Raw genomic sequence first — 25,073 nt, forward strand, 5'->3', positions numbered from 1 at the left:
TAGCATGGGATTTGGCATTCGAGTAGTAATAAGTTAACACAGTTGATGCATTTTTAATTCATCAGATGAACCAAAAGAAATGATTTGTTTCAAACAACATAACAATAATGAAAATTCGATTTCAAAAATTTCTAGCTCAATATATCTCACAATTTTTTGAAATGCATAATTTATACATAATGTGGTTTTATGTTTTGCGATTTGTTACATGCAAAGTTAGTGTGGATGCCCTCAGTGTGTTGTAATCCAAATTATTACTTGCAAAATTGAGTCTATTTGTGTTTGGTGCCACTTTTGCTGAATTGCATTGGCAATTTATTAGCATGTGTAGCTGCTTTATTCGTGACTTAGTGTTTGTCGTTGGTTAAGCGTGCGTGGCTGAGTGGTTAGTGCGTGAGACTCAAAATCTTTTGATTGCAGTAGCTCGCAGATCCAATCGTAGGCCTAGCCGAGATTTGATAATTCGAGGTTAATTTATGTTTTTTTTATTGCACTTTCTAGAGCTGCTTTTTGGTGCTGTTCTCGCAAGTGTTTTTTTCTCAAACTTTGTGCTTGTAGGAATTTTGTCGTTTTTTTGAGAGGAGAAACTAAATCAAATTAAACCAAACTACCATTGGATTTATCAACGAATAAAAAAACGATGAGCTCACATTGAATCATTATGAAGAGTAATCTTCTCTATTAAATCGTGGGAAAGCAAAAAGTTTCAACCAACAAAAAATCTCAATTTATGAAAAAACTAAAGAACTGGAGTTTTTCTGAGCCTCGATTGATTCACGACCGAATAAACTTAAGTACGATTTGCCTCTCATTACGTAACTAGTGAAACCTTTTTTGCATGGAGAAATAGAAGTAAAAAAAAGAGACTGCTGTTCGTGTTCGAAACAAAAAATCAGCGAATTTTCAAATCAGAGTGTGAAGGTAATTAATACTTGAGATAATACTTGTAAATTTTGTCGACTTTGGTTTTTTCAGATCGACTAAATTTATTTTTCGAGATTGAATCACATTTAAGTAAATTTGTCAAAAAATATGCGAAAAAGACGTTTTCAGATGCATTTCGGAATGTTTTGACCAAAACATTGCGTTTTATAGGCACGCGCTCCCCCTCAAAATTAGTATATATTGGCTCTGAAGGGGCAATTTGACTTAATTTTTGGGGTAATAGATGTCACGAATAAGTACCATAGGGGCGACCTTTTAAGTTGCGAGATGTCAAATTGCCCCTTCTTCCCCTGAATACCCACTACTGGTCTGTTCCCTTTATAGCAAGAATGGACGTAACACGAATAGTTTAAACATGTAGTGCCTTCTTGGAAGCGGGTTAAGAGGAGGAGCTCATCCAAAAGAATGAAATTTGAGGGTGGAGCAAGCGGTAAAATTTTGACTTAGTTGAAAATTCTAAATGCGGGCGTTTTTTTAAATTCCGCTTAAATTAATAGTTCAAATCTTGAACTGAAACAATTAAGCTTCAATTTGCTTAGCCAAAAATATTAATTAATTTGAAAACTACTCAAATTTGATAAAATAAACTGCAGATTTTAACCCAGACCAGGAAAAAAAATAGATGCAGAAAAATGCCAAACATCTCAAAATTCAGCCTTGTTGGAAATTGGCTTAAAATTAAAACAATCGAATTTGTAATAACAAAACGAATCAGTGAGGTCTGTGTTTTGCTGTGTTAATAAAATGAATACTAAAAAATTGCAAAATTTGAAAGTTTACGAGAAACAAGTAAACAGACCCCTCAATATGTTCGGAGCGTTCATAGAGCCAATTTTTTCCACTTAGTGTCTGCAAACCTAAAATTTAAGAGGTGGAGCAAAAAGCAGAATGGTCCAAGAGCAGAAACAGAAAAATTTTGATTTATATTGGTTTATACGGGCTAATTGATAAAGCAATTATTAGAATCGTCAAAAGATATCAAGAAAACGAATAAATTATGCATGCGTTGACTAGTTTCAATAAGTTTTTTGACTATTTTTTTTTAAATTCTCGATGAAATCACTCAAATTATGCATAAAATGTTCGTTGCTTTGGTATTATTGACCTTTCTGTTAATTAATTTACCTATTAGCTCATAAAAGTTGATATTTTTCTGCTCTTGGACCCATTCTGCTCTTAGAACATTCTGCTTATTGACTGGTCATCATCAGATGAGAAGGTTTTTTGATATAGCAAGGCTATGTATCGCTTACTACGGCTAAGGAAAATTTAATCTGACGTCGAAGTGATCAATCTTAGATTAATTAACTTTGTCGGATTCAGTGACCGAAAAGGATTTTGCTAAATTTTGTCATCAATTATAATTAACTACAAATCAGGTTCTAAACAAGTAATCAGATGAATGAATGCAGGTATGTCTTCTCCAATAGTGATGAAAGTTAGTGCTGATACGCTTTCAGATATCATTGTTAAATTTCTACAATGGAAAATAGTGATCTTTCTGATATGGAGACGAATGTAGAACCCCCTGTTGAAGCAGTAGTATGTTACAATAGATAGCATTTCAAGTTTTGTAAAAAGATTTAAAAAAAGAAAAGGTGATACAAAAAAAAAGATAAAATCTGTAAGAAGTTGTGCTTGCTGTATTATGGAATTTTAAGAACCACTCTTACTAAGTCTAGTGGTAAAGAGCGTGGTTTGATATCATATGATGTGGAGTTGGAATCCTGACCGGATCTCGTTGTTCCAACCGCTGAAAATGCGGAGGAACTTTGTACTCGGGTGTGTTTTAGTTTTTTTTCCACGCAAAATCAGGCACCACAATTAATCATCGGAATGGGTAATATGTGCGGAATGGTTAAGTGATATATCAAATTAAAACCTCTTCAGTTCTTTTTCGAACGACTTTAAAAAGTTTTCAAAAGTTGCCTCAGTATCGGAAAAAACTGGTTTATAGTTTTTTGAGTTTTAGTTCAATTTCGAGCTATTAAAGCGAGCGAGTAGGGTTATAATAAGTTCACAAAGACGTCTAATAGAACGCTGATAAATAAAATTCAATCGTGAAAACTTAGTTTACTCCAATATTTTTTTAACACTTGCGAGTGTTTAAGTAGGGACCTTCTTTTTGTTCTAACCTTGCACTTTATTACACTTGCGAGTGTATAAGTAGGAAACTTTTTTATTTCAATCTTGTACTTTATTACACTTATAAGTGTATAAGTAAGAACTTTCTTTTCATTCTAGCCGTGCACTTTGTTACACATCCGAGTGTATAAGTAGGAACCTTCTTTTTATTCTAACCTGGCACTTAATTAAACTCGCAAGTGCATAAGTAAGAACCTTCTTTTTATTTGAACCGTGCACTTTATTACACTTGCGAGTGTATAAGTAGGAACTTTTTTTCTACCAACCTTGAACTTTATTACACTTGCGAGTGTATAAGTAGGAACCTTCGTTTTATGCTAACCTTGCACTTCATTACACTTGCGAGTTTGTAAATAGGAACCTTCTTTTTATTCTAACCTTGCACTTTATTACACTTGCGAGTGTATAAGTGTGAACATTTTTTATTCCAACTTTGCACTTTATTACACTTGCAAGTGTATAAGTAAGAACCTTCTTTTTATTCTAACCTTGCACTTTTTTTCTACACTTGCGAGTGTATAAGTCAGAACCTTCTTTTTATTCTAACGTTGCACTTTATTACACTTGCAAGTGTATAAGTCGGAACCTTCTTTTTATTCTAACGTTGCACTTTATTACACTTGCAAGTGTATAAGTAAGAACCTTTTTTGTATTCTAACCTTGCACTTTTTTACACTTGCGAGTGTATAAGTAGGAACCTTCTTTTTATTCTAACGTTGCACTTTATTACACTTGCAAGTGTATAAGTAAGAACCTTTTTTGTATTCTAACCTTGCACTTTTTTACACTTGCGAGTTTATAAGTAGGAACCTTCGTTTTATTCTAACCTTGCACTTTATAACACTTGCGAGTGTATAAGTAGGATCCTTCTCTTAATCTAACTTTGCACTTTATTACACTTGCATGTGTATAAGTTAAGTAAGAACCTTTTTATTCTAACCGTGCTCTTGGTTAGACTTGCGAGTGTATAAGTAGGAACGTTCTTTTTATTCTAACCTTGGTCTTTTTTACACTTGCGAGAGTTTAACTAGGAACCTTCTTTTTTTTCTAAACCTAATACCCAATTTAAAATGTTCTTTTGTTTGGTGATTTTTTGTGCTATAATCACGCCATGTAGCATTGGACATTTTTAGTATCTTTGCTTTATTTGTGGCTAGTTTTTGTGGTTTGTTAGGCTTCCGTGGTTGAGTGGTTTTTGCGTGGTCTTATAATCTCTAGGTCGCAGATCGAATGAGAATATTTTCTCTTAGTGAACTTCATAGAGATGCTTTTGTCGTGTTCTTGCTAGTGTTTGCGAAGCGCAGCTTCGCTTCTGTGTAATATTTTGTTTTTCTGGTTGTTTGATGAGGAAAAATGAACGTAAGTTGCTATAATCGAAGTTCTAGGCTGTGGTTGAGATTCTTACATCTCACCACGAACAATAAACGGTGCCCAGAAAAAAAACGTTTTTTTTATCGTAGTCGGAACTTTTTGTGCTTATTTACGTCGCCTTATTTTTTGTCGTCCTAAATTGCAAACAATGAATGTTAAAATTCGTTCTGTCATTTATAACTCTGATTTTGATTTGATGTTTTTTTCGCTCCAGAGATTTCGGCGTATGTTTTATTGTTTAGTTATCTGATTTTTTGCTCATTTCAAAAGCAAGATTTTTATGCGTTTCAGGAGGGGTTGGGTTTAATTCAAGTGTGGCTTCTTATAGTTCGAAGTTTTTCGATGACAACGTGCTTTTTTTAGTTCAGTTTTCATTTCGGCTCAACGGGCGTCTATCCGTGTATTACCTGACAACTGGTCCTTGCATGATTCAACCCATTGCGTTTCTCGATAATTTGCCTGAAATTGAACATAAGTCGAGACAAACTTTTGTACATTATGAAATTTTCGTCAAATTTTTGTTTTCTATATAGTGCTTTCCCTTTTGTTTCTTATTGTTTAGCTTGAAGTGCTATGCAGTTGTTGTATCGCAAGTTCTGCGAAGCTTTGCTTCGCCTGTGTTAAAATTTTTGATCAAAATTCAAAGTTTAAATTATCAAGTTTTTGGGTGTTATTTCACGAAAACATGGCAAAGCGATGACACCGCATGGAAGCACAGAAACCTTTCTTGGCAAATTCAGAAATATAACGGCTATCAATTTTAGATTTCAGCCTCTTTGTCGAAAGGTCGCTGGTTCGAGACCCACCTTGATCCATTCGCCAAGCAAATTTTTGCAGCCTAGGAAACATTTACTAGCATAGAAAAGTAACCTGAAAAAGTTATCATAACTGTTTAATTAAAGGGAAACAACAGCGGTTTACCGGAATGAGCTGATAAGCTCGTTTGATGGTCCTTTAATCGAGGATTTTTGCGCCTGATTGAAGCGTAACAAAAAATATGTATCAGCATTCTTTGCAAGTTATTTTTTAAATTCAAATGTCTTCATTGAACTTGGTAAGCTTTTATATTAGCCATTGAAGAGATGCCATTAAAAAAGTAATTTAAAATTTTTCAAAAAAAAAAAACAGAATCATTAATTATCGGTAGCTTTTGTTGTCTATTGTAACATACATCCATCTAGTTGCACAAGAAGTCGCAAAAAGTAAAGAAAAAACACGCTGCTTCACCTTCTGTCTCTAAAACGTCCAGATCGAGATCAGAATCGCCGATAATATTTTCAACGTCTTCCAAGTCGTCTGTAGCTTCGTTCTCTCAATCAACAGACACAGACACTGCTGTGAGCTACAAATTATTATGCAATGAAAAAATAACTACTAGTTTAAACAGGTGCTTAAGTAGTTGTTCGAGAAAGTTTTTGACTCCGCCAGGAATTGTCCACTAAAGCGCTCTTCGCAAACCGAAAGAGCGAGTTTTTGAAAACTCGCTCATTTAGTTCATTTTTTTGAGTTCATTACTTATTTCAAACAAATGTTAGGAGTTTTTTCTACTACTTCTGAATTAAAAATGCTTGGAAAGAATCGGTAAAGTTGCTTCAAAATGAAACCAAATAATATTTATAGCTTGCATAATCATTTGAACAGGGTAGTTCGGAAGATTCGACTGCATTTCCCTCCGAGAAGAAATTCAAGAAAGCGAAAAGGGAATTCGAACATGCCAATAACGAAAGAAGTGGCAAAACAGGACCGGTAAGTTATTTATGATTATATGAGGTAATTTCCAAGAAGTGGCATAATAAAAACAAGAAAAGTTTTTTATATAAGGATGTGAGTTGCCTGCAACTTGATAGAATTCAGAAAGGCAATTTTCCTTCTATGGAACCCCCAGCAAAATATAGCCCCCTCCATAATAGTAAATTCCCCCTCCATAATAGTAAATTTTCCTTCTATTGGAACCCCTAGTAAAATATAGCCCCCTCCATAATAGTAAATTCACAATATGTGGTTGTGGGGGCTATATATTATTATTTATGGTTGTTCGAATCACGACTGTAAGGCCTTTAACATGATATATCACTCAAAACTCTCCGATGATTATTTGTGGTAGTTACTTTTGTGTGAAAAACAACAAAAATGGAACACCGATTTCTGTTTTTTTTTATGGAAGAAAGATGATCACAAATGTAGAGATTATGACATGCCTCTATAACATATCAACCGTTCTTGTGATCATGATAAACTGTTCATCGCTGATAAGAGTTTTCAATTAATCAAAAGCAACTGATACAATTTGTTGAGCAAACGAGTCTAATGTGGCTTAAGGCAATTATGTATGAACTGAATTGATCGTTGAGATTTCAAAAAAGTCAACTTATTCAACCAAAACTTAAAAACATTCTGGGTACGGCAGATGTCGTAATTGGGTCCTACTATACTCAGTAATTTTGCCCGAATTAGAATTCGTTGTGTTCCCATACGCTTGTAACGCACCTATCAAATCATAAATCTACCAATGTGCGTTACAAAGAGGATAACGACAACGCAAAAATTTAGTTTCAAGGAAACAAAAACAGCAGCTGTTTATTGATCCAAGACATAAGAATATAAATCCATCAGGTGGTCAACGATCTTGTCAATGGTCCAGGTCAAAATAATTCGTGAACTTTACTGAAAATTTACCAACTCCCTAATCTTATACAACACACTTCGTAATAATCATTTTGCTTTGCTAGTTAGGTTGAAAAAAAGAAAGTTCGTACTAATACACTACACTCGCAAGTTTAATCCTTGTTTTATCAATTAGGAACTTATTTTAACAGTCAAATGCTGACGATTTATGAAAAAACTTGGCCCATGTGACCACTATCCCACTAATCAGGCCAAGTGAACAACCTCCCGCCTAAAAATTTAATGGCAAATTCAAGCTATACGGACTGTATGTACTATGCTCAAATCTGATTTACTGAAACATAATAATTTAACCGAGTGATTTATCTCCCTCCCCCCTAAATTAATTAAGCGTGGATTGTTCTCTTGGTCCAAATTTTTAGACCAATTTCTCAAAAACAACGTTTCTCATGAAAAATCTAGCACAAAATTATTTTCCCTGAAAAATAGTAGGGTTCAATTTGGACACATGCTATGCAGAGCTTCGCACCACTTGCGACACAAAACAAGAGAGCCGCTAAATTGAAAAAAAAAAATTCAAAAATGTTGAAAAAACTAGATCTATCGAAATGAGTAAGGCTAGTTTTGTAACAAAAACATGTTTTGGAACAAAAATATGGGAGGGTATTTTCGGTAAAATTCAAATATTTTAAGAAAACGCTCAAAAAATCAAACAGATTTTTCCGAGGACGATAAATTTTTGTGTAAAAAAAATTCAGAGTGGCTCTTAATGCAGGGGAGCTTCTCACTATCCTTTATCTCCATGGAACCCACAACATCAGCTTTGGGAAGTTAGTTTTTGTGAAAAGTCTAAAGATTCAAAAAACGGTTAAAAAAATCAAGCATTTTAGATTCCGAGGGCCATTATTTTATGCAAAAAGTTTGTGCGTAGCCGCTTCAGGAGTTGAGCTTTCCAAATCGGTTCTATTCATAGAACAGAGCATCTCAGATTTAGTAGGCTAGTTTTTGAGAAAACGAAAAAAAATTTTAAATTATCGGTCAAATATTCCCCCACAGACTTTTCCTAAGGCTGTAGACAAAATAGTAAAGCAAAAAAGACCAGGAGAGTATGAAGGCACAGGATGGTGTAGGCGGTCTTTCTATGCATACCACTTTTTTGAAAATCGGTATAAGGGTTTTTGAGAAAAAAAAACTTAATTTTTTGCAAAGCGTCTCAAAAAAAAAATAAAAAACCCGATCCCAAAAATTTTCATACAACCTGTTTTATCGAACAAGAATTCTAGGCAAACATGCCAAGCAAGATATTTGGAATTCAAAATATCTTGCTTGGCATGTTTGCCTAGAATTCTTGATCGATAAAACAGGTTGTATGAAATTTTTTGGGATCGGGTTTTTTAATTTTTTTTTGAGACAATTTGCTAAAAATTTAGTTTTTTTTTCTCGAAAACCCTTATACCGATTTTCAAAAAAGTGGTATGCATAGAAAGACCGCCTACACCATCCTGTGCCTTCATACTCCCCTGGTCTTTTTTGCTTTATTATTTTGTCTACAGCCTTCGGAAAATTCTGTGGGGGAATATTTGACCGATAATTTTATATTTATTTTTTTCGTCTTCTCAAAAACTAGCCTACTAAATCTGAGATGCTCTGTTCTATGAATAGAGCAGATTTGGAAAGCTCAACTCCTGAAGCGGCTACGTCCAAACTTTTTGCATAAAATAATGGCCCTCGGAATCTAAAATGCTTGATTTTTTAACCGTTTTTTGAATCTTTAGACTTTTCACAAAAACTAACTTTTCAAAGCTGATGTTGTGGGCTCCATGGAGATAAAGTATAGTGAGAAGCTCCCCTGCATTAAGGGCCACTCTGATTTTTTTTCACACAAAAAGTTATCGTCCTCGGAAAAATCTGTTTGATTTTTTGAGCGTTTTCTTAAAATATTTGAATTTTACCGAAATTACCCTCCCATATTTTTGTTCCAAAACATGTTTTTGTTATAAAACTAGCCTTACTCATTTAGATAGATCTAGTTTCTTCGACATTTTTGATTTTTTTTCAATTTAGCGGCTGTCTTGTTTTGTGTCGCAAGTGGTGCGAAGCTCTGCATAGCATCTGCGTCCAAATTGAACCCTACTATTTTTCAGGGAAAATAATTTTGTGCTAGATTTTTCATGAGAAACGTTGTTTTTGATAAATTGGTCTAAAATTTTGGACCAAGCGAACAATTCACTCTTAATTAATTTAGGGGGGAGATAAATCACTCGGTTAAATTATTATGTTTCAGTAAATCAGATTTGAGCATAGTACATACAGTCCGTATAGCTTGAATTTGCCATTAAATTTTTAGGCGGGAGGTTGTTCACTTGGCCTGATTAGTGGGATAGTGGTCACATGGGCCAAGTTTTTTCATAAATCATCAGCATTTGACTGTTAAAATAAGTTCCTAATTGATAAAACAAGGATTAAACTTGCGAGTGTAGTGTATTAGTACGAACTTTCTTTTTTTCAACCTAACTAGCAAAGCAAAATGATTATTACGAAGTGTGTTGTATAAGATTAGGGAGTTGGTAAATTTTCAGTAAAGTTCGCGAATTATTTTGACCTGGACCATTGACAAGATCATTGACCACCTGATGGATTTATATTCTTATGTCTTGGCTCAATAAATAGCTGCTGTTTTTGTTTCCTTGAAACTAAATTTTTGCGTTGTCGTTATCCTCATTGTAACGCACATTGGTAGATTTATGATTTGATAGGTGCGTTACAAGCGTATGGGAACACAACGAATTCTAATTCGGGCAAAATTACTGAGTATAGTAGGACCCAATTACGACATCTGCCGTACCCACAATGTTTTTAAGTTTTGGTTGAATAAGTTGACTTTTTTGAAATCTCAACGATCATTTCAGTTCATACATAATTGCCTTAAGCCACATTAGACTCGTTTGCTCAACAAATTGTATCAGTTGCTTTTGATTAATTGAAAACTCTTATCAGCGATGAACAGTTTATCATGATCACAAGAACGGTTGATATGTTATAGAGGCATGTCATAATCTCTACATTTGTGATCATCTTTCTTCCATAAAAAAAAACAGAAATCGGTGTTCCATTTTTGTTGTTTTTCACACAAAAGTAACTGCCACAAATAATCATCGGAGAGTTTTGAGTGATATATCATGTTAAAGGTCTTACAGTCGTGATTCGAACAACCATAAATATTTCCAAAAAAAATTTCCCATTGTAGAGAAAAACCGGTTTAAAATTTTTGGTTTTTCGTTTTAATTCGAGCGAAATAAGCGAACGAGCACCGTACAATAGCTTGTCTTAATGGCTTAAAAGCTTACAATAGCTTAATTTAAAACTTAAAAACTTAGTTTTACTCGAGTAGTGTTAGGTTTTTTCGAGTATTTCAGCGCCTTTTTGTAAAAAGTTTGAAACAGCTTTTGAATGTTTTTTTTTCGTTTTCCTAATAATTTTTCTACAGAATTATTTTAATTTATTTTTTTTCATTTTTTCAAATTAATTATTTTACTATGACTGGCGAATGAATATGCCTAATCTCTCAGATTTCGTTCAGATTTCTTTTATCACACCACACCGAAAAAAAACGACACTAAATTGAACATTTTTTTCTCTTGTATTTTTTTCAGACTATTGTCGGAACATTCTGTTAATAAGTCAAATCGTTTTGTGTGAACAGTTGTTAATAAGTCAAATCGTTTTGTGGAACACTTTTTCAGTTTTTGCTATGATAACTGTTTGCAAAAACCGGTTACTGTTTTCGTTATCGTGTCTCATTTAAATGAGCTTCAGTTTTTTTTTAAATAAGTTCACATATCAATGGTCAACTTTTTCTGGTTCAGATATCAATGGTCAAGGAGAAGACAGTTTTTTTCCTAAGATCAATTAGTTTTGACAGAGGAATCTCAAACTACAGCTTTTATGCTGCTTGTGTGTACCGCTAGTTCGAAGGCATTGAAGACCTATTTCTTCTAATGACCTTTAGTTAATCTGCAGTTATTCCGAAAGGTTTTGACCACTGATATCTTTTCGAAACAAAATTGATTAAAATCAAAACAACTTGTCTTAAAATAATTTGTTTTCAAGCAGTGATTTGAATCATTCATACCTTTATCCTTTTAAACTCTAAATCAAGGCGTGAATCCGCTCATGTGGCCCAGTATTTTCGCACATGCCTACGAAGACAGGGCTCCGTGTTTTGAATTCGTTTTGTCTGCTTAGCTTTCGACGGCTTAGTTGCCACAGCATGGATTTTGTGTTGGGTTTAATCGTTTCTTTTCAACTATAATAGTAAATCTTGTCATTGAATTCCCGTTGTGTGCAAATAATTCGTGTCCAAAAAACTTGCATCATACTATCACACTACAATTCGCATGTGTAAAAAGGTTCGAAAAAAAGAATGAAAAATATGAAAGTTTCAAACATTCTTTTTTTCGAACCTTTTTACACATGCGAATTGTAGTGTGATAGTATGATGCAAGTTTTCCCCGTTAATAATTTTTCTTCCATTTGAATTTGAAATTGAAGTTACTTCGGCCAGGTATTGCGGTTTGGCCCAGTATTGGCCTTGAGGTAATGCGGTTGTCTCTGTACCCTACGATATTGGGTTATATTACCGACCAGATCTCTGTTTTTCAGCTTATGTTTTGCGGGCTTAAATGACAAATTGTGGAATTTTCTTATGCGGTCAATAATTTTTGTCGTAGATGCTCGTGTTTTTAATGAATTCTTGTAATTAACAAAAATCAGTAGCCCTGACTTGGTATATTTCTTTTTTTATTTTGTTTCTCTAAAAAACTTCATTTGCCCAATTTTTTCGGCTTATTTTATCGGCTTAGTCATCTTGATTTCTGTCGCCTCAAGGATGAAAAATGATTGATAAAAATCAGGACATTGTCGTTCAAAAATTCAAAGTTTAAAACATTAATTGCTCAATTTTTTTTATAAAAATTTCTGATGATTTTTTTTGTTTTCGGCAAAATGAGCGGCTGTTTTTGGCGCTCAATAAACGCATTTTTGGCTTAGTGGTTGTTGGTTTAAAAAAGTCTTGTTTAATGCTGTTTGTTGTGTTTCTTGACTATTTTTCTGATTTTTTAAAAAAATTTCCCATAACATGTCTTTCGATTTCGTTATCTCAGCCTTTTTTCTATTCGCTAGCTTGCAATGTTATGCATGCGTTAAATTGCAGTTGATGCTAAGCTCCGCTTCGCCTCCTTGTGAAAATTCTACTTTTATGCAATGTTTGTTGGACCTTTTGAGTCAGGAGGTTGCATTGATACAGGAGGCGCTATAATCTTTTTACGCTTGCAATCAGTAAGCATTATTAAATTGGAAAATAGACTTTTTTGGGTTAACAACTTGTTTCACAGAATCACTTGGTATCTTGGTTCATAATGAATTCAAATTTTAAAGCGTCTCCGGCACATTTAGTCTGCAGGCAACGAATATGCCTGGAAAGCAAAGGTCCTGGGTTCGAATCTAACAGGACCTGTTTTTTTTCAAACAAGAAATCCCAAACCTGTTGCAAAAAAAATTTGTCGGCTTAGTATTTGTCTGCTTGTTTTGTCGGCTAAGAATAGTTTTTTTTGCTGTAAACATTTTTCTCTTAGTTGCTTTAGGTGTTTTAGCAGCATGCAGTTTCATTGTAGTAGCTTCTCACGTTTTAATTTAATCCTGCAATTTGTAATTCTTATTTTTTTGACTTCGTATATTTTCCTTTTAATTTTTTTTTCGCTTAAAAATTTTTTCGGCCCAAATGATTTTGGCTTTAATTTTATCGGCTTACTAATTTTGGGTCGTTCGAGGGAATACTTCAAATGATTTGTACTTCACATTTTTTCATGTCAACAATTCTTGCTCAAAAATTGTTTTGATTTTTCATCAAACGCCGTCGAATGTGTTTCTGGACGTGTTTTCTGCAAGTATAACATCATTCCAGACAACATATTTGGTTGTGGTTTCTTCGGAAATTTTTCTTTGGACTTAATGGCTCTTTTTTCCTTTCCTGTACGCTAGCTTGCAATGCTTTTTTTTGTGGTATCGCAATTAATGCGAAGCTCCGCTTCGCCTATGTGTTTAATTCATCAATTGAAGCAAAAAGGCATTTGTTTCATACAACAGTGCAATACAGAAATTTTAACTTTGTTTATTTCGAATGAAAACAGAGCATGCAATCACCTTTCAATTATGCGCTTGAAGAAAAAAAAACTGTGACACAAGTGGTGAGAAGCTTTGCGCCATTGTAAATATTTTTTTTCAAGCGCACGAAATATTTTTTCTCTGAAATAGATTTGATTTGAGGGAAAACTTAGAAAAAATTTAATGACATTAATTTGTTGAAATAGTTTTTAAAATTCTGAATCTGTATTAGCACCTTTTGTTCAAAAGTTTATTTTTGAATTTAACGTTGATAAGAAACCAAGATATGTATAAATTACTAAATTTAATTTTGAATTTAGATCGGGAACTAAGAATTTGTTTTCCTTTTTGTTCTTGATATTTGGTTGTGCTTAGTCTCAAACTGCGATGTCATCAGAAGACCCGAGGCTTTCCCAAGTGCAATATTTCGCTCCAGATTCTTGTACTAGAATATACAAACCGTTTAATAGTGATGATTCATCGATCGGATCTGTGGATGAGGATGACAGGTTTGTCATCAGGCCTAAATCGGACGTTCTACATGCATCAGGTGCAAAAATAAAGAGGCTCTTCTACCCCTCCCCCCTTTATCAGAAATAAACATCATTTTCATGATGTAACCATTCTTTGTAGGAAGTTTTATAAGAGGACAAAAGTGTTCATAATTGGATATCGTGAGCATATGAGTTAAAGTGTGAGTATAGAAATACTCGCAAATTAGTATGAAACATTTCAGTTTCCTTTTTTTTCATTCTTTGAAACTATCTTTATTTGGAAACTGAGATGTTACTGAGATGAAATTAGAATTAGATATTGCAATTTTAAAAAAATTTCTGGAAAGTTTGGATTCACTTTTAACTCGTATGTCAATTTTATGCCCGGTGGACAACGTGAACAAAAGCTAAAAACAAAAAAAATGCAAGTGGGCGGGTAAAGTAGAAGAGCCGAACCGGAAATTTCACTGAAGGAACGTCAGATAGAGAAAGGGAGAAAGTGGACAATTCGCTCGGATCTGAAGGGAGAAAAGATCGCAAAATAGCGAAAAGAAAAAAGCGTCCATCTGGAAAATTTCCTCAAACACGTTAGTCATTTTGATGTAACCACGTCTTACTGCAATTTACGAACGTTTTTTTTTCCTATAAATTGTGATGGTGTGTATCGCCATTGAAGTATTATGTTTACCCTTGTGAATAGCAAGGGTGTTGCAACCGGATAGTAGACATTTGTTCACAGAGTTCGCACCTGAAAATCTATTTTTACTCAACCCTCTGGCACATCTGGCGGCAACACACATGCTTGAGACTGCAAAGACTTTGTTCAATTCCACTTGTGGAGTTTTTGTGCTTTTTCGGACTATCGTCCGTCTGTTCAATTTTGTCGGCTTTTTGGCCCGAATTTTTGGTTCAGTTTTCTTCCAAGTTGCTGTAACACCCATGGTTGAGACGACTAAGTTCGGGAGTTTGTTTCCAGTCGGGACTTGTTTTTTTTTTCAAAATGAAAATTTTCTGCTGTTTTAGAATATTGTCTGTCTGCTTAATTTGTCGGCTTAGTTACCGCAAAAAAGACTACTTTTTGTAAGTTCGGCCTCTTTAAACTTGCGAGAGCAAGTGTCTTGTAATGGGAACTAGACTTTTTCCGTTAACAACTTATCTTTCAAGTCTTACTTGCTATATGCTTGAACCTAAACCACTTCCAGGTTCGTTCCCATTTGGCCTCGAGGTAAAGCGGTCACATTTGCGCCCAAGTTCTGGGGTTTCCGTTCAATTGTCGAATTTTCGTTTGTCTGCTTATGTTTTGTCGGCTTAGTTACCACAATCACGGATTTTTTCTGGCTTTAAGCAGTTTTCAGCATAGGTGCAAGCGTTGTTCATTGTATTTTCAGGAGAACTTGAATTTTTTTACAAAATCAATTTTTTTCGGCTCAACTAGTGCCTTCTCAATTATTGTCAGCTTTGTTTCCGATTCCTAAATTTTGATCTGTTGTCTATGTTATTATTCATAAGATTTTTTTGGCATGTTTGCCTAGAATGAGTTTTTATCGAGACATCAGAAAATTTTTGCAGACCTGGCTTACACTTGTGTTGCATCGCAAGTGATGCGAAGCTCCGCTTCGCTTTTTCTAGCGTTTCTCTAATTTTTTGGTGCAATTAATTTCGTTCGCGATATTTTGTCCTTTTTATCAATTTTTACAATTTTTTGGTGAAGTTGATGTTTTGAAGATTTTTGTTTCAGTTTTAATTTTTCATCTTAGTTGATTTTAATCAAAGTCAATCCTTTTTAAATGACTTCGTCTCTGAATAAAGTTGCCTTAAGCCGACTCCTAAATCCGTTCAAGATCAAGCTCAACACCGGTATTAATTTATGTTGTTGGGAATAGATGAAGTGATGAAAAATTACAATATTTTGGTTTTCATCGCTAAAGTAATGAACTAAAAAAATAAAAGATTGTTTGGCAAAGTTTTTTTTTTGCTATTTTAAAATTTCGATAGTCTTTGAAAACAAACCTTAAGCAAATGTAAAAAGTCGAAGATCTTTCCCAACTTCAAATAGGTTTTTCTATAATGTTGCATAGGATAAACCTAACGTTTTTTCGATCACTAGATTCATATGTTTTGTTTTGCTCACAGAATCAGACAACACGCATTATAGTCTGTTAGTGGTGATTTATATATGACGTTCAAAGCCTTTGAGTAGTGATTCGAACTGTTTTAGTAAATTTGTTTTTACGCATTTCAGAAAAATAAAACATTGAATATTTCGTCCTTTCAGAAGAATTTAGAGCAACTAGTAGTCATTTTTTATATATTACACTAATTACGACCCAAAACTCGGTTTTTATAACAGAAAACAGAATTGTACTCGGTAGCTTTTGTATTCCTCAAACACATCTTTTACATGCGCTATCAGTTTTAGAAGCTAGAATTCAGTGACAAATTTTGCTTTGACAAGCAATGCTTGTGTTACAACACGTGTTAGTTTTTTTTCAATCGGAGTCAAAAAGTTATTTGATTGTTACAAGATGAATAAGTTTAGACAGCTGGGTTAGGATTAATACGAGAACTGAGGAGGGCAATGAAAATTAGTAGATGGAGCAGCTTGGCCGTCTTCAGATGCTCCGAACCGAAAAACCCGGGATTTGCGCGCAGTCGGCGCTCCCTGTTGTCGGGAGGTTGAAGTTGTGTCATTTGCAGACAGCTGATCGTTGTCGTTGAAGTGGCTGAGTCGACCAATTTAAGGCTTTCTGAACCTTTTACCTGTCATAATATTTAGAGATGTTGATGCGGAGAATTATGTTTCTGTCTTTTTTTCATGATCATCAATTGGAGCAAATTTTATGATGTTGATATATTCAAGTTATTTTGATTACTAAGCGGGCCTAATTGTATGCATACTCCTCCGTCTACTTTTTAAAGCCTGAAGTTTTTTTTCCGCCAGCCCGTTAAAACAACTTAAATAATCTAAATTTGCAGGTAAACTAATTATGAAGCGACTTGCACCCTAAATTGGTCTGATTTTCTCGAACAAGAATTGTTAGATTTTTTTGCAGCTAAAATCACGAGTGAAAGTTTGTTGGGGGAAAAACTGAATTGCATGCAAAACCAACCTCCCTTGAAAAAATTAACAAAGCGGCGGTACATTTACTACGAAACTAAAGCTTTTTTAAATACATTTGTCAAAAAAATGTCTGTGCTCAGAAAGTTCAGCTACTTGCATAGCAGTCAGCTTCTTTTGTTTTGTTTAGTAATCTGCTGTCCATTCATCTCGACTCCCATGTTTAAGCCAAGCTGGTGCGTTTTTCCGCTAAACTTCGACAACGAGAACCACTCGACTAAAGACTACAACTTAATCCCATATCCCAAATTTCGCAAAGAATACAAAGCAAACGAATGTCCACTTGTGTATTTTGATGAGGCAGCCTACTTGGAAGCAAAAAATGCTCAGCTGTCACCGGAAAAGAAAATTGCGCTAAGATCGTCTGAGATTCGAGAAAACCGCAACGAAGATTCAATCAAATCCAAAAGCAAGATAAATGAAATCAATTCCCAAAGAAATCTACTTGAAGAAAACCAGTACCATGAAAATGTACCTAAAGAAAACAGGAGAAGCGAAATTGAAAATAAGAATTCTCAAGGCAGAAGCGTAGATGATTTTTTTGACGATGTGGACGAACAGATTGATGGATTTTTTAATGGCAACAATGGATTCGAAACCGAAACTGCTTACGGCAATGGGTTTCAGGCTAACTATCCAGACAATGACCATCAGGGAATTCAAGAAGGAACTATGGGCTTTGAGAATTTGGAAAATCAGATGGAAAGCCAGAAAATGGGTTTCAGTGGGTCAATAGCCGAAGGGAAAATTGCAGAGGCACAAGTTCATGACAACATAAGTGACGATGACGAGGTCATTGACTTTATTGATCTCGTAACTGGAGCTGTAAGTTATTTCCCTCTAACTGTGGTACAAATCTGCGGTGTTTTTTTAGTCGTGGTATGTGTTATCAGAGTCGAAGTCTTACAATTGTGTTTCATAGTTAGAAAGTAAATTTTAAACATTTTCATTTTTTTTTGCATTAATCAGTGTTCTAAAACAGTGCTTTTCTTTCAAAATTTGAAGTATTGAAGTTTACTTATTTTGACTTATGTGTTTTTTTTGGTTTACTTCTTAGGATGAGGAATTTTACTGTGGGGAAGCTGACTTGATCGGACACTACTGCGAGCGAGTGACTCCTCTACGCGCTTTTTGCGAAGAGTACGAACTCCTTGGATCTTTTCCCGTGGACCAAGAAAGCTCCGGATTCCTCCAAAACCTTTCAAAAGACAGCGAAGTCTTGTGGAGTCACGTATGCGATTCTGAAGATCCCGAATTGTTTCTGCAAGTGGCAATTTTTATAACTGGCAGTCAGAAAACACACGTTTTTAGACCTGAAAACCTGAAGTCTTTGGGAATCACAGAACACAAAAGATTGTTTTCCTGTATTTTGACTCATATTTATAAAGTGAGAAACAATCGCGAATTCGTTTTCAAAATGTTCCAGTTTTTAGAAGACAAATTTGGATACAGAATTCCATGCGCAGAGCAAATTCGATTTGAGAAAGCGAGATTTTTGTTGGCAAACGAAATATTCGACGAAGAATTGGTTCGAAGCTTAGACATGCCTTATAGAAAGGAATGTACGGTTTCCAAAACTACCGGCGAATATCGAAACATAACGAATGAAAAACGATTTTGGTCAACTAGGCTGAACGCTATTAAAGGTGTTGTTATTTACATGTTTGTTACTTCAACTTTACAAGTGAAATCACTCTGGGAATTAAATTCTGAAACAGATCTGAGTGATTCGAATGTTGACATAGAAGCAAGTTCTCAGTTGCTCGAAAATTTCTTCAAAGAGGCTGAAAATCACCCAGAATTGATATTTTTTGAAGACTGCAGCAAAAAAGATAATGCATACGAATACATTGCAGGATTGTTGAGTGTTTACAGTGACTTGAAACGATTCCAATATGAAACTTTTGATGCTTTGCAGTTGGTGCGAAGATTCAGCGAAGAATCTCTTGGTAAAATAGGAAAAATAGAACAGCTTGTTTACGATTTAGAGAACGATCGACCGATTGATATTTGCAACGGAGAACATCTACCACGTTGAGTGAACAGAACACGCACAGAAGAGACGTTTCTGTACAGACTGAGAGTAAACAGAGAAACATCACTCAAGGACACCAAGTACAGATTCCGGCTATCACAGAATCCTATATGCGAGCACTGCGATGAGGAAGAACCAGAAACAACGGAACACTACCTACTGAAGTGCACAAATTGGGAGAACAGCACCTGGGAAGAAGCCGTACCTTGACGCTTTTGCAGACCAACCCCATTAACATCATCTTATTCGCAACAATCACTGGACATATCAAGTCCCCCGATTATCAAGAGGGCTCCTAAACACACACACACACACACACACACCGATTGATATTCAATAAAAATTAATAGAAATGTTTCCGAACTCTTTTACAAAATAGTGCGATACGTCAGACTTCAATTTTGCAAATTGTATTGCAAATTATAGCAGTTGCTAAACAGAATTGAAGCAAAATTTCAGATTATTGCACGACGATAAACTTTTTGACCGTGAGTCTCAAACTCGTAAACTACTTGAAATTGATGCAATATCGGTTGAATATCTAGAACAGGCACAAATATTTCAGCGGCAAACGTTTTTCTACCACCTGACAAAGTTTTGATTCATTCAAAAAAATTTTGATGTGCTCGATCTTTCTTCACAAAAATCACTGCAAACTGTGATAGTTGCTAACAAATTTTGCGACTATTCGGGTCATTAATCTATCTATCTATCTATCTATCTATCTATCTATCTATCTATCTATCTATCTATCTATCTATCTATCTATCTATCTATCTATTATTTAATTGTCGTTTCATGTGACACATGTTTAAGAAGTCCCTATGTTGACATATTTAAGAGAACTCTATCTTAGCATGTTTAAATTTTTCAACGTATTATTTTTTGCATGTTTAACGAAAGTGTTTTTTGCCCATTTAAGCTATATCGTATATTCAAACGCTCAAGAAATTTCATTTAGCACAGGTTTGAGAAATCCTTATGTTGGTCTGTTGAAAGGCCAAAACATGCGAGAGTTTAAAAGTTTACTTGTAATCTGATGGAGCTCGAATGCTTCAAAACTGTTTACATTTTTTCCTTTATTCGCAACGTATAATTATCACAGTTTTTCTTTCACAGTTTACTTAAATAATTTGGAATTTTGCAACCCCATAGTTGGGTACTATCAGGGTACACTCAAGGTCTGCAAATCTAGCGTCCAAGTATGACTGCTCAAATCCTTATGGTTTTCGAGATATGGCGTTTTTTATGATTTTTCATTTTTTTTCACAGAACTTAGATATAAAAAATTAACCGAACATGATTTTCGATTTTCTCAACCCCTCTATATTGGTGCCCTATCAGGGTACGCTCAAGAGGTGCAAATCTAGCGTCAAAGTATGACTGCTCGAATCTTTTTGGTTATCGAGATATGGCGTTTTCTTATGATTTTTTTTTTCAAAAAACTTAGATATAAAAAACTAATTGAACTTAAATTTCTCAACCCTACAGTGGGATGCTATCAGGAAAATTTTGAGGGCTACAAATCTAGCGTCCAATTATGACTGCTCAAATCCCTTTTTTTTTCGAGATATGGCTTTTTTAATGATTTTTTCAGTTTTTTCCAAAAAACTTATTTATAAAAAAACTAACCGAACTTGATTTTCGCAACCCCATAATGGGGTGCTATCGGTGTAAGCTCAAGGGCTCTAAATCTAGCGTTCAAGTATGACTGCTCAAATCCTTTTGGTTTTCGAGATATGACGTTTTTAAAAAATTTTTTTTCTTTTTTTCAAAAAAAAACTTAGATGTAAAAAACTAACCGAGCTTGATTTTCGATTTTCTCATCGCCTCTATATTGGTGCCCTATCAGGGTACGCTCAAGAGGTGCAAATCTAGCGTCAAAGTATGACTGCTCGAATCTTTTTGGTTATCGAGATATGGCGTTTTCTTATGATTTTTTTTTTCAAAAACTTAGATATAAAAAACTAACCGAACTTGAATTTCTCAACCCTACAGTGGGATGCTATCGGGGTAGTTTCGAGGGCTACAAATCTAGCGTCCAAGTATGACTGCTCAATTCTTTTTGGTTTTCGAGGTACGGCGTTTTTTATGATTTTTTATTTTAAAAAAAAAATTAGATATAAAAAACTAATCGAACTTAGATTTTTCAACCCTATAATAGTTAGCTATCGGGGTACAATCAAGGGCTCTAAATCTAGCGTTCAAGTATGACTGCTCAAATCCTTATAGTTTTCGAGATATGGCGTTTTTTTACAATTTTTTCTTTTTTTTTCAAAAAAATTAGATATGAAAAAACTAACCGAACTTGAATTTTTCAGCCCTATAGTGGGGTGCTATCGGGATACACTCAAAGGCTACAAGTCTAGCTTCCAAGTATGACTGCTCAAATCCTTATGGTTTTCGAGATTTGGCGTTTTTATGACTTTTCATTCTTTTCTCAAAAAACTTAGATATAAAAAATTAACCGAGCTTGATTTTCGATTTTGTCATCGCCTCTATATTGGGGCCCTATCAGGGTAGGCTCAAGAGCTGCAAATCTAGCGTCAAAGTAAGACTGCTCAAATCTTTTCGGTTTTCGAGATATGGCGTTTTTTTTTATTTTTGATTTTTTTTTTCAAAAAACTTAGATATAAAAAACTAATCGAACTTAAATTTCTCAACCCTACAGTGGGATGCTATCGGGGTAATTTCGAGGGCTACAAATCTAGCGTCCAAGTATGACTGCTCAAATCCCTATGGTTTTCGAGATATGGCTTTTTTATGATTTTTTCAGTTTTTTTTCCAAAAAACTTGGATATAAAAAAAACTAACCGAACCTGATTTTCGATTTTCTCAACCCCTCTATATTGGGGCCCTATCAGGGTACGCTCAAGAGCTGCGAATCTAGCGTCAAAGTATGACTGCTCATTTCTTTTTGGTTTTCGAGGTATGGCGCTTTTTATGATTTTTTATTTTTTTAAAAAAAAAATTAGATATAAAAAACTAATCGAACTTAAATTTCTCAACCCTACAGTGGGATGCTATCGGGGTAATTTCGAGGGCTACAAATCTAGCGTCCAAGTATGACTGCTCAAATCCCTATGGTTTTCGAGATATGGCTTTTTTAATGATTTTTTCAGTTTTTTCAAAAAACTTATTTATAAAAAAAACTAACCGAACTTGAATTTCTCAACCCCATAGTGTGGTGCTATCGGGGTACAGTCAAGGGCTCTAAATCTAGCGTTCAAGTATGACTGCTCAAATCCTTTTGGTTTTCGAGATATGACGTTGCTTAGAAAGTTTTTCCTTTTTTCAAAAAACTTAGATATATATATATATAAAAAAACTAATCTAACTTGAATTTTTCAACCCTAGAATGGGAACCTTTTGGGCTACACTCAAACGCTGCAAACCTAGCTTCAAGTATGACTGCTTAAATCCTTATGGTTTTCGAGATATGGCGTTTTTTAAAATTTTTTCTTTTTTTTTTCCAAAAAATTAGATATAAAAAAACTAACCGAACTTGAATTTTTCAACCCTATAGTGGGGTGCTATCGGGATACACTCGAAGGCTACAAGTCTAGCTTCCAAGTATGACTGCTCAAATCCTTATGGTTTTCGAGATATGGCGTTTTTTATGATTTTTCATTCTTTTCTCAAAAACCTAAATATAAAAAAACTAACCGAACTTGAATTTTTCAACCCTATAGTGGTGTGCTATCGGGGTACAATCAAGGGCTCTAAATCTAGCGTTAAAGTATGACTGCTCAAATCCTTATAGTTTTCGAGATATGGCGTTTTTTAAAATTTTTTCTTTTTTTTTCAAAAAACTTTTGATCTAAAAAAACTAACCGAACTTGATTTTTTCAGCCTTATAGTGGGGTGTTATCGGGATACACTCAAAGGCTACAAGTCTAGCGTCCAAGTATGACTGCTCAAATCCTTATGGTTTTCAAGATATGGCGTTTTTTATGATTTTTTCAGTTTTTTTCCCAAAAAACTTGGGTATAAAAAACTAACCGAACCTGATTTTCGATTTTCTCAACTCCTCTATATTGGGGCCCTATCAGGGTACGCTCAAGAGCTGCGAATCTAGCGTCAAAGTATGACTGCTCAATTCTTTTTGGTTTTCGAGGTATGGCGTTTTTTATGATTTTTTATTTTTTAAAAAAAAACTTAGATATAAAAAACTAATCGAACTTAAATTTCTCAACCCTATTGTGGGATTCTATCGGGGTAATTTCGAGGGCTACAAATCTAGCGTCCAAGTATGACTGCTCAAATCCCTATGGTTTTCGAGATATGGCGTTTTTTATGAATTTTCATTCTTTTCTCAAAAAACTTAAATATAAAAAAACTAACCGAACTTGAATTTTTGAAACCTATAGTAGTGTGCTATCGGGGTACAATCAAGGGCTCTAAATCTAGCGTTCAAGTATGACTGCTCAAATCCTTCTAGTTTTCGAGATATGGCGTTTTTTATGATTTTTTATTTTTTTTCAAAAAACTTAGATATAAAAAACTAATCGAACTTAAATTTCTCAACCCTATAGTGGGATGCTATCGGGATACAATCGAAGGCTACAAATCTAGTGTCCAAGTATGACTGCTCAAATCCCTATGGTTTTCGAGATATGGTTTTTTTATGATTTTTTCAGTTTTTTATTCAAAAAACTTTTTTGAAAAAAACTAACCAAACTTGAATTTCTCAACCCAATAGTGGGGTGCTATCGGGGTACACTCAAGGGCTCTAAATCTAGCGTTCGAGTCTGACTGCTCAAATCCTTTTGGTTTTCGAGATATGACGTATTTTAAAAAAATTTTCCTTTTTTCGTAAAACTTAGATATATAAAAAACTTATCTAACTTGATTTTTTCAACCCTATAATGGAACCTATTGGGCTACACTCAAAAGCTGCAAATCTAGCGTCCAAGTATGACTGCTCAAATCCTTATGGTTTTCGAGATATGGCGTTTTTTATGATTTTTCAGTTTTTTCCAAAAACTTGGATATAAAAAAACTAACCGAACCTGAATTTTCCAACCCTATAGTTCGGTGCTATCGGGGTACACTGAAGGGCTGCAAATCTAGTGTCTAAGTATAACTGCTCAAAAACTTTGTTGATTTGTTAATTTTTCTTTCAAAAACTTAGATATAAAAAACTAACCGAACTTGAATTTCTCAACCCTACAGTGGGATGCTATCGGGGTACTTTCGAGGGCTACAAATCTAGCGTCCAAGTATGACTGCTCAATTCTTTTTGGTTTTCGAGGTACGGCGTTTTTTATGATTTTTTATTTAAAAAAAAAAAATTAGATATAAAAAACTAATCGAACTTAGATTTTTCAACCCTATAGTAGTTAGCTATCGGGGTACAATCAAGGGCTCTAAATCTAGCGTTCAAGTATGACTGCTCAAATCCTTATAGTTTTCGAGATATGGCGTTTTTTTACAATTTTTTCTTTTTTTTTCAAAAAAATTAGATATGAAAAAACTAACCGAACTTGAATTTTTCAACCCTATAGTGGGGTGCTATCGGGATACACTCGAAGGCTACAAATCTAGAGTCCAAGTATGACTGCTCAAATCCTTATGGTTTTCGAGATATGGCGTTTTTTCTGATTTTTCATTCTTTTCTCAAAAAACTTAAATATAAAAAAATTAATCGAACTTGATTTTCGATTTTCTCAACCCCTCTATATTGTGGCCCTATCAGGGTACGCTCAAGAGCTGCAAATCTAGCGTCAAAATATGACTGCTCAAATCTTTTTGGTTTTCGAGATATGGCGTTTTTTATGATTTTTTATTTTTTTTTTCAAAAAACTTAGATATAAAAAACTAATCGAACTTAAATTTCTCAACCCTACAGTGGGATGCTATCGGGGTAGTTTCGAGGGCTACAAATCTAGCGTCCAAAAATGACCGCTCAAATCCCTATGGTTTTCGAGATATGGTTTTTTTATGATTTTTTCAGTTTTTTTTCCAAAAAACTTTTTTAAAAAAAACTAACCAAACTTGAATTTCTCAACTCAATAGTGGGGTGCTATCGGGGTACACTCAAGGGCTCTAAATCTAGCGTTCAAGTCTGACTGCTCAAATCCTTTTGGTTTTCGAGATATGACGTTTTTTAAAAAAATTTTCCTTTTTTTCGAAAAACTTAGTTAAATAAAAAACTTATCTAACTTGATTTTTCCAA

The 25,073-nt window shown here is 34.4% G+C and overlaps 2 protein-coding genes across 2 annotated transcripts in view; both read left to right on the forward strand.

Moving 5' to 3' along the window:
• The window catches only part of LOC134854494 (torsin-like protein), a 73,301-nt gene that overhangs the window by 24,032 nt on the left and 24,196 nt on the right, over positions 1 to 25,073 (forward strand). The gene's annotated exons all lie outside the window — the stretch shown is intronic.
• LOC134854150 (uncharacterized) lies at positions 2,404 to 19,153 on the forward strand. Its single transcript, XM_063870276.1, has 7 exons — positions 2,404 to 2,487; positions 5,643 to 5,798; positions 6,103 to 6,207; positions 13,624 to 13,798; positions 14,216 to 14,329; positions 16,991 to 17,685; positions 17,918 to 19,153. The coding sequence occupies exons 1-7, from the start codon at positions 2,428 to 2,430 to the stop codon at positions 18,896 to 18,898; spliced, it is 2,286 nt and encodes a 761-aa protein (XP_063726346.1). The 5' UTR covers positions 2,404 to 2,427; the 3' UTR covers positions 18,899 to 19,153.

The sequence above is a fragment of the Symsagittifera roscoffensis genome, chromosome 9 (assembly GCF_963678635.1).
Source record: "Symsagittifera roscoffensis chromosome 9, txSymRosc1.1, whole genome shotgun sequence".
Lineage (NCBI taxonomy): Eukaryota > Metazoa > Xenacoelomorpha > Acoela > Convolutidae > Symsagittifera > Symsagittifera roscoffensis.

Bases quoted from the DNA above. Each gene is read 5' to 3' on its own strand.
- LOC134854150 (XM_063870276.1), top strand. From the start codon at position 2,428: ATGGAAAATAGTGATCTTTCTGATATGGAGACGAATGTAGAACCCCCT. The intron at 2,488-5,642 runs GTATGTTACAAT...ACATCCATCTAG, and splicing joins AACCCCCTGTTGAAGCAGTA to TTGCACAAGAAGTCGCAAAA. The intron at 13,799-14,215 runs GTGCAAAAATAA...ATTTCACTGAAG, and splicing joins GGACGTTCTACATGCATCAG to GAACGTCAGATAGAGAAAGG.